Source organism: Gastrolobium bilobum, unplaced genomic scaffold, assembly GCF_033153095.1.
Source record: "Gastrolobium bilobum isolate Gb01-03AN ecotype WA unplaced genomic scaffold, APGP_CSIRO_Gbil_v1 utg2365, whole genome shotgun sequence".
In the NCBI taxonomy this organism is placed as follows: domain Eukaryota; kingdom Viridiplantae; phylum Streptophyta; class Magnoliopsida; order Fabales; family Fabaceae; genus Gastrolobium; species Gastrolobium bilobum.
This window is the reverse complement of record NW_026899145.1, coordinates 244,766-260,464: the sequence shown is the minus strand read 5'-3', so window position 1 is coordinate 260,464 and position 15,699 is coordinate 244,766. Positions and strand designations below refer to the sequence as shown.

Genomic DNA, 15,699 nt, shown 5'->3' with positions numbered 1-15,699 from the left:
CAGTAAGCCTTTTAACATCTTACAACTCAATCTATTAAGTCAATAATTTATTCTAATAACAAATTATTTTATTTATTTATTCAAAAATTTTAAAATAATTTTATATAATTAACAAATAATTTATTTTATTTTTTAAGTTTTTTTATCTTAAAAGTAATATTTAGCTTAAAAAAATTCGCTAAGTAGGCATATAATAATTGGATCAAAAGGTCTTGAAATCCCATGTGAATATCACATTAAGAAATATGAGTCTCATACAAGTAGCCTTCCTATTCACATCATATGATGTGGAAGAAATGGTTGCATATCAAGGTTGTGACTTGTGAGCTATTTCTCACCTAATCATGACCCAAGCAAAATTTTAAAAAAATTCACTTTTACCCCAAAAAATTCCCCAGTTACATAATTAGCACACACATTAATTATAAATTAATTTCACTAATACGCATTGTGTGTAAAATTTTATTCAGATTACCACTAGAGAATACCACCCAGAGGATAGTATTTTGATTTAGTTGGTAATTTCAACTCATTTTCCTAGCAATATTTTACCTTCAACAAAATATAGACTCCAGAAACTTAAATCAATTTTTTCGATAATATTTCGGCCTACCAAACAACTTTTTTTTAACTTTTTCAAAAAATTTACTTTCGCACCATATTACTAGTAATTGTGATTGCCTGATAAAAATATTGTTCTCCTCTAACAAACACGCCCTGATTCTCTCCACAAACCCAAGTAGCTTGTGAACTTTGTATGAGAAGCCAAAGTTACAAATTGAGAGAGAATAGCTCCTTGTGTGCAACATTTATTTCTCTTTGCTCCTTTGCATTTCGTATGAAGCTCTCCAAGCGGGAAAGGGACCTTAGAGCTTTGCATGTTGTTCGGGTAGGCTTTTGTAGAATAATTCAAATCTTGGAAATCAATGTGCTATTTCTAACTAGGAACCATGTAAGCAGTGGTAGACCCAGAAATAATAGTTCATGTCCGCACATTTAATGGCGGGGTTTCGGGGGCAGCGCCTCTGAAATTTTTTTTGATATAACTTTCACATAAAGGAGTTGACTTATCAATGCAGGAAAAAACATATAGGGTGAATATCAATTCTAGGCAGATAAAAACATAAACTAGTAAAAAATGATGTATAAATTAAATATTACTAGTGAAGCTATGTCCAATGATTGTGGAGTTGAGCGATTGAAGAGTGCAAACCCAGAAAATCAAGCCATCATATCTCTTCAGTTACTACCTGAAAAACAATATTCTGCCATAAGAATTACTGATATTTAATCTCAACACAAAAAAGATATTTAACATCTGAATTGCAAAATTAACAGTGAGTAACCTCCATGAAAAGCTGGTACACTGAGATGGAGGAAAATGCAAAAAAGTCCCAAAGTGGCCAAACCATCTAATTGAATTTCTAAATGCGTTAAAAAACAAAAGAATATAAACAATAAAAGAAAAGAAAATATCAACTTAACATAAAAATAATAATCAAGAGTTAACTAAGTTATTACAATAGAACGATCACAAAAGCATTCTTCGATTCTTCATTGCTTGAAAATATTGCATTATATCTTCATCATCAATCTTATCAAATATATCACATTCAACATAAGTTAGCATGCATGCGTTAAACCAATCATCACTTATCCGATTGCGCAACTTATCCTTAACAAAAGTCATTGCAAAAAAAACTCGCTCTGTAAATACAAGATATGTTTTGATTATAACAAAGTGGCAACAACAAAAAGAGAAGAGCTTTGATTAAAAGCAAAAAGCATCAACCATATGTGGATATTGAAGATGTATGATGTAACCACACAAGAAGAGTGATGTCATATCAAAGTGGCAAGATCATTGGATCAAGAGCAACAAGGAACAATTAGAAGAGCAACACCAAGATCAAAGACAACTAACCATGGATAACATCTAAGAGAAGCTCAATATCATAACCATGATGAAAAATGATCAAAACCAACAAAGTGTCAAGCATTGTCATATTCAACAAGTCAAAGCATCAAGTTCAAGTAAAGATCCAAGACAAAGACATAAAGTTAAGTCTAAAATCGTATTTGGAATATATCTTTAGGACTTAGAATATATGTGAGGGTATATGGTAGATTGCATTGCATGAGCTCAAAGTTTTTCTCAAAGTAAACGTGTTTCAAATTGCATAATTATAATCTTTATATACTTGAAAGAAAATTGAAAAAGCCAAGGAAAAGATTCTTGACATATTTTATAACTTCAAAACATATTTATCAAGTCAAGATCTTTCATAAAAAGTGGTTGGAAGCAAGCTAGAACACATTTGAACCTAAAATTCGTTGCTTAATTTTGCTTCTGCCTTCCATAAAATTTTTCGTATCTAAGATGATAGATTTGGATCTTGTGTTCTTCATAAAAGTTGTAGATCTTTCTTTTATCTTTCCAATGAGACCAAGATCACATCAATCTGACAAGTATAACTCAAGTTATGCCCAAAATACGAAATAATGTTCTAGCTGTGAATAAAGTATTTGAATACCTGATGCAGTATTCGAATACCTGATGAAGTATTCGAATACCTCACGAAAAGTATTTGAATACTCACTAGGCAGAAAGCCTATAACGGTTATAAACGACTATAAATAAAGTATTCGAATACCACACGAAAAGTATTCGAATACTTACTGGACAGAATGCATAAAACGGCTATAAACGGCTAGTTTTCAATGGAAACACTATAAATACATTTCTTATGACCTTAAAACGTATTGATCACCATTCCTACACATCATACGGATGATTTGAGAGATTCTACACTATCATTTGCATATTCTTTCATATCTTTCAAAGATCAAACATATTTGAGCTCATATCTTGAAAATCCATACACCCATAGTGCTTCAAGTTGTATATCCACACTTTGAGAGTGTATATTCATTTCCTAGTATTTCCCTTCTTGTATTCTTGATTTGAAAGGGTTGTGAGACCCATTGTTTGAGAGGTAGCTAAATACCTAATTAAATTTGGAGTGAATTGTAAGGTTACCAAGTACCCGTAAACTTGGAGATTGAAAGTTATTCAAGAACCCGAAATCTTGGAAGATTGTCAAGGTTTGTCAAGCACCCGTGAAGCTTGACCATTAGTGAAAGAGTTGATCGATCGGCTTCAGTCTGGACGCAGGTCACAAGTGGTGGTGGTCGAACCAGGATATATTGTGTTAGCAATTCTCTAAACTCTAAACTCTTTATTTCTAGCACTTTAATTGCTTCTTTGATATCTTGTATGTGCTAGTATAAGTTCTATAATTGTGATATATTATATATTATAGATTGTCTGAATGTATTGATTAGCTTTCCACATATCAAAGTTTGCTTGAAATGATTATTTAGAAACTAGAAAGGGGCTTTTGAGAAAATTTTGTAATACTCAATTCACCCCCTCTCTTAAGTATGGAAGCCACATTCCTAACAAGTGGTATCAGAGTCTAGTGCTCAGTTAGAGGTTTAACCGCCTAGAGTTAAAGATCCTTGTTGGGTCTTCCAATATAATTTATTTTTAAATCAAACAAAAAAATGCAAGCCTTTGAGTGTGATAAACCACCATTCTTTGATGGTGAGGATTTTGAATTTTGGGTGAAAAGAATGGAAGTTTTTATTCAATCAATTCATCTTTACATGTGGCATGTTGTAGATGAAGGTTTTTCATTGAAAATAGAAGAATGCATGAATGATTTCAATAAAAGATATTTTGTCTTTAATCTTGAGACTATGCAAATGTTTAAAAGTGTATATGATGATGCATTTGCCAAGATTAAACATTGCATGAATGCTAAAGATATATGGGATACTCTTATTGCTATCTATCTTGTCAATGATGATTTTGTGCATAAAGATGCATATAGAGAGCAAGAAGAGCAAAATCCATTGGAAGAAGAAAAAGATGATAAATACACTCAAGAAGGGATCGAAAGTGATCAAAGAAGCTCAAAACCTCTTTGTGACAATGATGACATTCAAGTTGAGGTAAATAATATGAACCTTTATTATAGTCCTTCACATGATAATTTGCAATGTGCGTATGATGATTTGAATGATAGCTTGTTGAACTTGAAAAATAGAAATTTGGTTTCAATACAAAGTATTTGCTTCATTGAAAATCAAATTGAATATTTGAAAAATATATATGTTTTTAAGAAGAGAACATATCATTGAATTATGAATCCTCAACCATTCTTAAAAATTGCATTGATGTTGATAATCAAGTTGAGGAACTATCATCCAAACTTTCCATAATTGATAATCCTACATGCTCATATTCCATGTTTAAAAGTGAAAATAATAATGAAACTTTTGTACATGGAAAACTTATAAATGATTGTGGAAATAATAGTTTGGATAATGATAACAACAAGAAAGCCAAAAATTTGAAAGTCGAGCTTAAAAAGAACAAGTTATCTTGCAAACACATTGTATGTAATTATTGTGGTAAAGTAAGACATATTTCTCATTTATGCTATCATAGAAGAAATTCTTGCATAAAATAAAAAGTTGGTTTGGGTTGTCAAAACTTCTATAAATGTTATTCCCAACACTCAAGGACTCAAGATGAAATGGGTACCAAAAAGTCTTGCTAGCTTTTTCAATGTGCAGAAAATTATTCAAAAAGATGGACAAAAAGGTCAAGAGAAAAAGAAATCATCAAGAAAAATGCTTTCTAGGCCCAATGATGGATTATCAATCAAAGAAGTAATGAAACTTCATCCAAAGCTTCTCACATGAACAAGGTGGAACCTAGAAGGTTCAAAATCCAAAGAGAAAAGCAATGGGTAAGAAAAAGTCTCAACTTGATTACAAAGGCTAAGGTATTAAATATCTTTACCTTTTATGCTTATTCACATGTGAATCCAATAAATATGAGGTATATATCCTTTAGGCCTTAGGTAATGGATAAATCATATGTGCTCGGTTTGAATGCTGAAGATTATGAATAGCACATGATTATATCTCTAGTTGTTCACTTATATGTTGATTTCTGTCATAGCTGAATTGTTTTACGCATATCTTGAGTTACAAATATCGTTTTTAAGTGAAACCATTGGTCATTGAAAGATAACTTGACAAACTATAATTCTGAAAAATTTTCATAATTTTTAGTCAAGTATAATGCTCCCAGAAATCTCGTGAAAATGACTGTTCTGTTATAAACTCTATTCCTAACTAGTTTACTTAAAGTGAGCATAACTTGAGCTATGCAAATCCTTTGAGCATGAAACCAATGGCATTACAAAGATAGCTCAATCAAGTTTAATACTGGTAATCTCTAGAATTTTTGTATGTGTATATTGTTCGAGTAAATTCGTGATTGTAACTGTTTTGTCAAATACTCTATTTTTAATGGAGTAAATTTAACTAATCATATCTTGAGCTATAGAACTCTGATTGACATAATCTATATCTTGTTAGAAAGCTTGAAGATGTGTACTATAACATATCAAAATTTAGACTTTTGAAGTATTGATGAAATGCAAGTTTTAATTACAAGATTATGGGGTTTATGAAAAAGAAACTGTGAAAATGTTATTGACTTTGTGCTTAATGCAAAATTGATTATTTAACTTGTTATGCTCAATGTGTGTGTGATATTATTGATCTTTATGAGAGCATAGTGAATTGATGATCAATGACTAACCCCTATGGATCCAAAGCGGATACCAAAAGTACTTTGAATTATAGGATTGCAATTACCTCAAGCTTGTATTTGAATGAAATAAGATTTTCAACTTGAGGATTGTAAGATGTGAATGGATTCAACTTCTAAGAGGAGATACAACATGGAGGCCTATTCCACGCTCTCAAGAAGACTTGAAACTTGGAAGTTGAAGTTATTGATATGATTAGTGATATCAATATCTTATCCCTTATTATGCTTTAAATGTTATAGACATAATAGCTATGGAATTGTTTGAGAGTTGATTGAATATCCTAGTATGTTCTAAAGTGGTGTTAATCTAGCAATATCTGTTATATGTCATAACATATACCAGTATGTTTTATAGGCACACACATGGTTCCAATACAAATGATAATCTCCTTGATCTTGAGTTTATGAGTACCTTTGTATTTACATGGAGATACACATGCTTAAAAATGATTTGACTTCTTTGTTGACACACTTACTTGAAACATTGAAAATTAAATATCTTTTTGTTTGAAATTACTTGATATATGTCACACTCTTTGAAACAAGAAGAATATGATTAAAATGCTATTTCCATTATCTTTCAAGTATTGCTTTTTGAAAAGGAATTGTATCTCTTGGATTAGCATGTGTTTGTGTTTGAAATTATTTATCTATCACAACATGTCTTATATGATCATTACTAATTTCAAAATGTTTCAATATGTTTTGATGAAAATTGTGTACTTGTTAATCTTTAACATGCCTTAACCATGTTTGAAATTTTCCTAAAGATTCAAGTGCATATATTCCATGGTTGATAATGTAATACATGTTTCATATTGTATATCAACCAAAATTGTGCTTGGAGATGTGTTTAAATGATATTTGATGCTAACCTTTGATTTGGAAAGCTTCAAGAGATAGCTTTGTAAATGGTAATCAAATATGACAACAAAATCTTGAAGTGTCAAGCATATATGACTAAGAAAGAGATGTATGAAGGGAAACAAAGGAGACTTTCTTCAAATGCTCACAAATGAAAAACCCAAAGGAAGAAAGCTCAAGTGGCTAGGACACTATGAACAAAAAGCTTCACACTCAATCAAATTTGATAAGTATCATTAATCCTAAAATTTATTGGTATTCTATAATTTAAATAGATGATTGTATGATACTTGTTGAATTTACACTCTTACATGACAGATGCTTTCTTTACTAGATGAGTATACTTAGCATGATAAAAATGCTCTATTTGATTTTACTACCTTGAGCTTGTCATTGCATATAAGGTAAATTTTGCTACAATATAAATGCTATGAGTGTTATAGTATATTTAACCATGATGAGATTTTTCATCCAAAAATCTCTTGTTTGTTAGTTTTTTTTTATATTATAAAAATAATGTCATTGTTTTAAAATAAGTTTTTGAAGAAGGAAAATCCCCTTAGGTCATTTGAAAGAAGCTTTTAAAAATCTTATACCCTTGAGAACTATTTCAAGATGTTGAAAGTATCTTTCACCTTTTTGTTATCTTAAAAATTAGAAAAATGTTTGGATATATGATATAAATGTAATACTCTCTCCAATTGCTTTGAAAAAATGTTATCTAATCTTGAGAGAAAATTTTAGAAAGTTCCAAACTTCAATCTTTGAAAAGATTTACAAATAAAAAATTAAGGAAAGATACTTCAAATATTCTTAGTTCACATTCAAGGAATATGTGCTTTTGATGTAAAAGATTTTCATCTTTCTCACATGCTTACTTGGTTAGGCAAAACATGTTTTATTTGATCCATCTTATGTTATAATAATGGCTAGTTCAACCTTTTCGTTTTGAAATTCTTATGACTTATGTAGCACCGATACGACACGCAACACATGACACGACACGACACGTCAATCCTAAAAAATTATGGATTTCGACACGTTGGGACACGTTTTAATATTAAATAATATTTTTAATTTATATAGTGTATATTTCATTTAATATTTAATAATTTAACAAAAAAATGAAACTAAATTAATAATACACATCAACATGTTATAAAGATGGAAGTTTTAATAAAAAAATAAGAACTGGGATGAGAGAGAGATATAATATCAGATAGAGAGATCAAATCATATTAGAGAGAGATCAGAGACAAGGAGATACAACAAGAGCGTGATAGGAATTGACAACAATGATGCTGAGATGATCTCTTGTCTACTTAAGGGGAAAAAAGACAAAAAAATAAAATTGATATGATCAAGTAGAAGCTTTATTAATATATTTTAATTTTTTTAAAAAAAAAATTAAAAAAAAATTACGAAAATGTCATTTGACTGTGTCGAACACGGTCAAATTCGCGTGTCGGAATGGTCAACGTGTCGGAAAAAGTTGACCGTGTGTCCGACATCGTGCCGGAGCGTGTCGGACACGACTCTCCCTGTTTTTACAAGTGTCTGTGCTTCCTTGCTTATGACTTGCCATCATCAATTATTTAATTTTAAAATGTCTTACATATCCATTATTGATTGATATTTTTATATGCATAACAATGGATATATTTCTCTTAATACATGCATGTGTAATCATATGACTTATATTTTACTAGTATGCATGATTTTGAGGGGGAGCCTAGCATTTATTTGTAATCATATGACTTATAAAATAATTATGACAATGGAAGAGTCAATAATTTTTTCTTTTAAAGAGACTAACTCCATTGTACCTAGAAAGGATGTTTGTGATGATTATATTGTAGGAAAGTTGACCTACATCCTTTTGGTGATAAGAAAAGTGAAAAAGAGAAGAACAAAAGAACGAAGTCATAATTGAAAATTCACCTCAACAACAAGAACAAAGCTAAGAGCTTACAAAGGAATGGAGAATAACGATATTGGAGATACTGCAAAAAGGTTTAATTTGCAAAATACTCCATGAATTAGCTAAGTTCCTAATCTCTCTATTTGCTTGCATATGACATGATATTGCTATAAATATTTGTGTAGATATGTCGAATGATTTATGCTATTAAAGCCACTTGCTTAATACATGTCTACGAATCTTATGCTTGCTATTATCAAAGTCATGCTTGTCATATGCCTACAACTTGTACATACTATTTTATGCTAGCAAAAATAAAATAAAAATCATTTGTCATATCTCTTGCCATATTCTATACAATGTTCAACTAAGATTTGATGCTTAGTATTGCATTATTATTTGCATATCCTAGATCTTTGTGATATCAATGCTTTGAACTTGAACCATATGCTTGGATGTTTTGACTTGAATGGATTATTTATGTTGGATTTATGATATATTGATCACTTGATGATTTAAATCCACTTCTAAAGCATATTTGCACTTACTTGAATCATTTGAATGCTCTATTATATGTCTTGGCTATTTAATTCCTATTGATGTTGCCTAAGGGGGAGAATAAGTGCCAATTGAAAAAATATAATACACTTCTATCTAACATGTGGAGAAATGGTAAAAACAAAGATGAAAGAGGGAGAATGCGCTAAAAAGATAAAAATGATGTTTGTTGACCCTAGAATTCTCACACTTTTGTCTTTGAAACCATTCATGGATTAAAGGTGAGCTTTGATAGTTGCTTTGACATTATTATTTTGTTTCTAAATAACAAGTGTTCTTTACTAATATGCTCAATGGAATATTGTTGATCATAAGTTTGCATGCTTATCTTGGTTTATGCTTTTTGATGTTGCCAAAAGGGGAAGGAAAATGTGAAAATTGAGAAAATGAATATTCTCCCACCATAAACATATATAATGGTTTGAAGCTCTTATCTTTGATAAACACAATAATATCAAACCATTTATAAATTGATGGGGAGTAATATTATGCATTATTAGAGAATATTTGTTATGCTAACCCTTTCTCAATTTTAAGTTTGTCATCATCAAAAAGGGGGAGATTGTAGATACAAGGTATGTTTTGATGATAACAAAGTGGCAACAACAAAAAGAGAAGAGTTTTGATCAAAAGCAAAAAGCATCAACCATATGTGGATATTGAAGATGTAAAATGTAGCCACACAAGAAGAGTGATGTCATATCAAAGTGGCAAGATCATTGGATCAAGAGCAACAATGAATAATTAGAAGAGAAACACCAAGATCAAATACAACTAACCATGGAAAACATCTAAGAGAAGCTCAATATCATAACCATGAAGAAAAATGATCAAAACCAACAAAGTGCCAAGCATTGTCATATTCAACTAGTCAAAGCATCAAGTTCAAGTAAAGATTCAAGACACAAAGACATAAAGCTAAACCTAAAAACATATTTGGAATATATCTTTAGGACTTAGAATATATGTGAGGGTATATGGTAGATTGCATTGCATGAGCTCAAAGTTTTTCTCAAACTAAACGTGTTTTTCGAATTGCATAATTATAATCTTTATATACTTGAAAGAAAATTGAAAAATCCAAGGAAAAGATCCTTGACATATTATATAACTTCAAAATGTATTTATCAAGTCAAGATCTTTCACAAAAAGGGGTTGGAAGCAAGCTAGAACACATTTGAACCTAAAATTTGTTGCTTAATTTTTCTGCTTCCTTCCATACAATTTTTCGTATCTAAGATGATGGATTTGGATCTTGTGTTCTTAATAAAAGTTGTATATCTTTCTTTTATATTTCCAATGATACCAAGATCACATCAATCCGACAAGTATAACTCAAGTTATGCCCAAAATACGAAACAATGTTCTAGTTGTGAATAAAGTATTCGAATACCTGATGCGGTATTCGAATACCTGATGAAGTATTCGAATACCTCACGAAAAATATTTGAATATTCACTAGGCAGAAAGCCTATAATGGCTATAAAAGACTATAAATGAAGTATTCGAATATCACACGAAAAGTATTCGAATACTTACTGGGCAGAATGCATAAAACGGCTATAAACGACTAGTTTTCAATGGAAACACTATAAATACATTCCTTATGACCTTAAAACGTATTGATCATTATTCCTACACATCATAAGGATGATTTGAGAGGTTCTACACTATCATTTGCATATTCTTTCATATCTTTCAAAGATCAAACATATTTGAGCTCATATCTTGAAAATCCATATACCCATAGTGCTTCAAGTTGTATATCCACACTTTGAGAGTGTATATTCATTTCCTAATATTTCTCTTCTTATATTCTTGAATTGAAAGAGTTGTGAGACCCATTGTTTGAGAGGTAGCCAAATACCTAAGTAAATTTAGAGTGAATTGTAAGGTTACCAAGTACACGTAAACTTGGAGATTTAAAGATATCCAAGAACCCGAAATCTTGGAAGATTGTAAAGGTTTGTCAAGCACCCGTGAAGCTTGACCATTAATGAAAGAGTTGATCGATCGGCTTCAGTCTGAATGTAGGTCACAAGTGGTGATGACCGAACCAGGATATATTGTGTTAGCAATTCTCTAAACTCTTTATTTCTAGCACTTTAATTGCTTCTTTGATATCTACTATGTGCTAGTATAAGTTCTATAATTGTGATATATTATATATTATGGATTGTCTGAATGTATTGATTAGCTTTCCACATATCAAAGTTTGCTTGAAATGATTATTTAGAAACTAGAAGGGGGGGTTTTGCGAAAATTTTGTAATACTCAATTCACCCCCCTTCTTGAGTATGGAAGCCACATTCCTAACACGCTCAACATTAGCAGTTGCTACTGGTAGAAGGAGTAGACCAATAGATAAACAATATCCTTTCTCTTCTCAACCATCTTTAAAGTCAGTTCAGAAATTCGTTTCAAATTGACAAAATCAGAATCAGCTTTTACATCAACAATAAAATTACTCAAACTTGAAGAAAGAAAATGAATATCTGCAAGCTCATCAAACTCCAAAGGATAAAATCTAGCAAACTCAATCAACTTTTCTTTGTTAAAAGTAGCAAATGAATCACGAGGATCAAGACAACTCAAACACTCAAGCAACTTGGTATTAACATTATCAAATCAATCACCCAGCTCTTGAACCTGAGTATCTATCACTCTATTAAATAACTCCACCTTAAAGTAGTGCATGAATGCGAATGATTCCAATCTCCGTCTTGATCTCTCTTTAGGGCAATAAACATCTTCCATATTTGGAATGTCAATATCATATTTATTGGCAAATATGTTCGTTTCTTGAAGGAATTCATCAAAACCATTATCTCTCACCTCTTGTAAGCGAGACTTGACTACCTTTACTAAACCAATTGCATTTAAAAGGTCTTGATATTTTCTTTGTAGTGCTTGTGACAACTCATAAGAAATCCCCAAGATAAGTTTCATAAGATGCAACAAGAATGCAAACTCAAAATCCTCCATGGCATACAAAATGCAACCTGCATCAGTTCTTGCAGCATCATTCGTAGGCTCGTCTTCAATAATTTTCATCAAGGAAATTATTGGAGAAAATAATAAGATAACACTTGTAACTGTACCAAAATAGGAACCCCAACGAGTGTCTCTAGGTCGCTTTATGGTTGTTTCTTGATTCAAACCTTTTCCAGTTAGTATTTCACTGCGAGCAATTCTTTCAACTATTTGCTCATATTGATTCGTTAAAAGAGTTTCTTTCTGCTTGCATGAACCCCCCACAACGGTAGCCATCTTTTGAAGAATGTCAAAAAATTCTTGAATCTTCTTATAATGTTTTGCAACCTTCACAAGTGCCAATTGTAACTGATGAGCAAAACAATGAATGTAAAATGCAGATTTGTTGTCTGCCAAAATCAAACTCTTAAGCCCTTTGAGTTCACCCTGCATATTACTAGCACCATCATAGCCTTGACCGCAACATTTAGACAAACTTAAACCGAGTTTAGAAAACAACCCATCAATCGCAGCTTTTAGTGATTGTGCAGTAGTATCTGAAACATGAATTATGCCAATAAAACATTCAACAATGGACCCCTTTTTGTTTACATACCAAAGTACAACTGCCATTTGTTCTTTAATTGCAACATCACGAGCTTCATCAACTAACAACGAAAAGTAATCATTGCCGAGATCAATAATTATTGCTTTAAAAGTCAAATCAGCACAAGCTTGAGCAAGATCTTTCTGAATTTTTGGTGAAGTCATTTTGTGATTATCGGGGGCATTTTGCAATACCACATGACTCATCTCTTTATTTGGCTTAGTATAAACTTTAGAGTTTCAAGAAATAAACCTTGTTGATTTGAACTTTCAGACTCATCATGTCCCCTAAAAGGATGACCATTCGTAGTAGGTATCTTGCACAATCTAAAGAAGCTTTCAGCCGAATACGATAATCAATTCTTTGTTGCTCAGAAATATTTGAAAAGGCAATATCAATATGTTGTTTTTGCTTCATCAAATCTTGACCAGCTTGATAACATCTATTATGAACACTCCTATGATCTCCAACATGAATTTTGATTCTGTCCTTCTTTTGCCAATTTTTGAACCCCACACTAACAAATGCATCATGCTTCGAACCACTACCTCCAACCTCCATATCAAATAGATAACAATACAAGAAATAACGTGCATCTTGTGATACACTATACTCCAACCAAGAACCAAATTCTTCATACCACTTAGGATTGAATCTACGCATTGTCCCATACATTTTCGTTTGAAGGAATGGTTTAAGAATTGGTTGAGTTGGCCCCTTGAGCAAATAAGCTCTCCGAATATCCTCTCTCTATAGGATTTGGTGTCATTGAATAAATTGAAGGTCTTTTTCCGGATCCGCTTCAAGATTTTCTATATTAAATTTTGCTTGAGGTGGTGATTGAAAACTTTGAAATTGAGATGCTTGTGGTGGTACATTTTGTCTTTGATCTTGAGGAGAATTTTCCACAATTGGAACATTTTGTCTCTGAGGTTGATAGGATTCTTGGACAATTGGAACTGAAATACTATTTGAAACTTGTTCACTTTGAGATATGGGTTCTGTATTTGTGGGTTTTAGACGTTTGAAATAAGATTGTATTCCTGACAAATCATAATTTATACTTAAACCAATAATACTCATTATGTTAGTGAAACAATTACAACCTAAAAATCCAAAAATAAATATCAATTACACTGTTTGTTGCTATTAAAACAGTTATAACAAATAAATAAATATAGAAAGTTACCTTTCATTGAGACTTGTCGAATTACTACGAACCCACAATTATTTGTGCTCTCAATGTTTCAACATCATGATCTAATTTTTGCTTCCACTTCAAAAGTAAAGCTTTGGAGAATCAACCAAAATTATCCTATATTACAATCAAACATAAATAAATTAGAAAATCAACAAAGAGATAAAGAAATATTAACTATGCAATTCAAAAACATAAAGATCAAACTCTAACTCCTTACAAAGGGAATATGAACTAAGAAGTCTTTCTCTAATAAAGAAATATTAATTGTGCAATTCAAAAAATAACTATTAACTCGATGCTCAAATTTTGGAAATTTATTAATATAATTACCCATTGGAAAAAATTACAAGCAAACAAGAAAGGTCATATTATGTTTTCTTGCTATCAAAAGAAAGTTTATGAACAATCATCCTGACGACAAAAAAGGTGTACTGCATTATTTTAGGATTGAGGTTTTAACAAATATAACAAAATTTGGGATAAGGATAATCCACCAACCCTCCCATCACTTTTATTTTGGAGTTTCGCTAAGGTGTCCTTTTTTATATTTTATTTGGATAAGAATACAAGTTAAAAAGAAATAAAATTAAATGAAAAAAACTTTAAATGAAAAAAACGGTGGGTGTAGGAAGGAAAAAGCAAGAAGAAGAGCAAAATAGTGGGACCATGGGGAGGTAATGGTGGGTGTAGCTGGGATGATGGTACCTTCACAGGTGTTAGAGAAATCACACTTGTTTATTTACACAGTAGGATTATCGAAAAATGCAGAAGGCCAAAATATCAACTCTTATCATTTCGCTCAAGGCATGTGGGAAGATATATATACTTGTACTACTGATTCTACAAAGCTGAATGAAAATTAGATAAATGGATTATCAATCTATCAATTTAGTAAAGCAAGCAGGGCAGCTAAGTGTGTGTATTTGAAAATTTACATGTATGCAAATTCAAGCATATACCTCTGACATTCTAGGCAGAGGGCAGCTAAGCACAACATCAAAGATTCAGAGTCATGTTCATGTCTTTTTTTTTTTGAATCCACAGTTCATCCTTATCATCAAGATGAAGATATTGTGCAAGAGAGAGATAAGCGATGTTTCCCTTGATGGCTTGATCCACCGTGTTGTCTCAGTCAATCAAATTTGCAGCAGAGAGAGTGGAAGAGGTAGCGTGTGGAGAAATTTGTTGCAAACTTTAATTTTTTTAAGAGTAAATACCATTTTTGGTCCTCAGCAAATTTCACGATACCCGCTTTAGTCCCTAGCAAATAAAAAGGCCCATCGTGGTCCCTAAGAAATTCAAAATGGACCCATTTTAGTCCTTTTAGGGACTAATATGGGTCTTTTTTAATTTGTGAGGGACCACAATTTCAACTAAATGGGTCTATTTTGAATTTTTTAAGGACCACGATGGGCCTTTTTATTTGTTAGGGACTAAAACGGGTATCGTGAAATTTTCTAAGGACCAAAAAGGCTATTTACTCTTTTTTTAAAGACTTTTTTTAAATTTTCATGTCTGCAAGTGTGGACACGTGTGCCTACGTGGGTTCGCCCCTGCATGTAAGTAGTAGAGAATCTTTCCTCTCTTCCCTGGTTATGGTTTATGCCATATAGAGAAGGGAAATACCTTCCCTTCTTTGCTTGCATGCAAGTAAATGTCAAACCTTCACTGTTTATATAATTGGTATCTAGGGTTCTTTGTTATATTATGAACGACAATTGGTAAATTTAATGGAAAAATTTCTATTGAGTGAATGGCATGCGGTTTGGACAGTGGAAAACTCTACTTATTCCTTGATTTCAAGGGCTGGATGTAAGTGTAGAAAAAGATGATAAAAAAATTGATCAATTCAAAATATGTTGGGTCCAATCACACGCAAT

The 15,699-nt window shown here is 31.6% G+C and overlaps 1 protein-coding gene across 1 annotated transcript; it reads right to left on the bottom strand.

Moving 5' to 3' along the window:
- Nucleotides 1–11,666: 11,666 nt before the first annotated feature.
- Nucleotides 11,667–12,824, bottom strand: LOC133287594 (uncharacterized). Its single transcript, XM_061485233.1, has one exon. It carries the CDS (start codon nt 12,822–12,824, stop codon nt 11,667–11,669), a length of 1,158 nt encoding a protein of 385 aa, XP_061341217.1.
- Nucleotides 12,825–15,699: the final 2,875 nt, after the last annotated feature.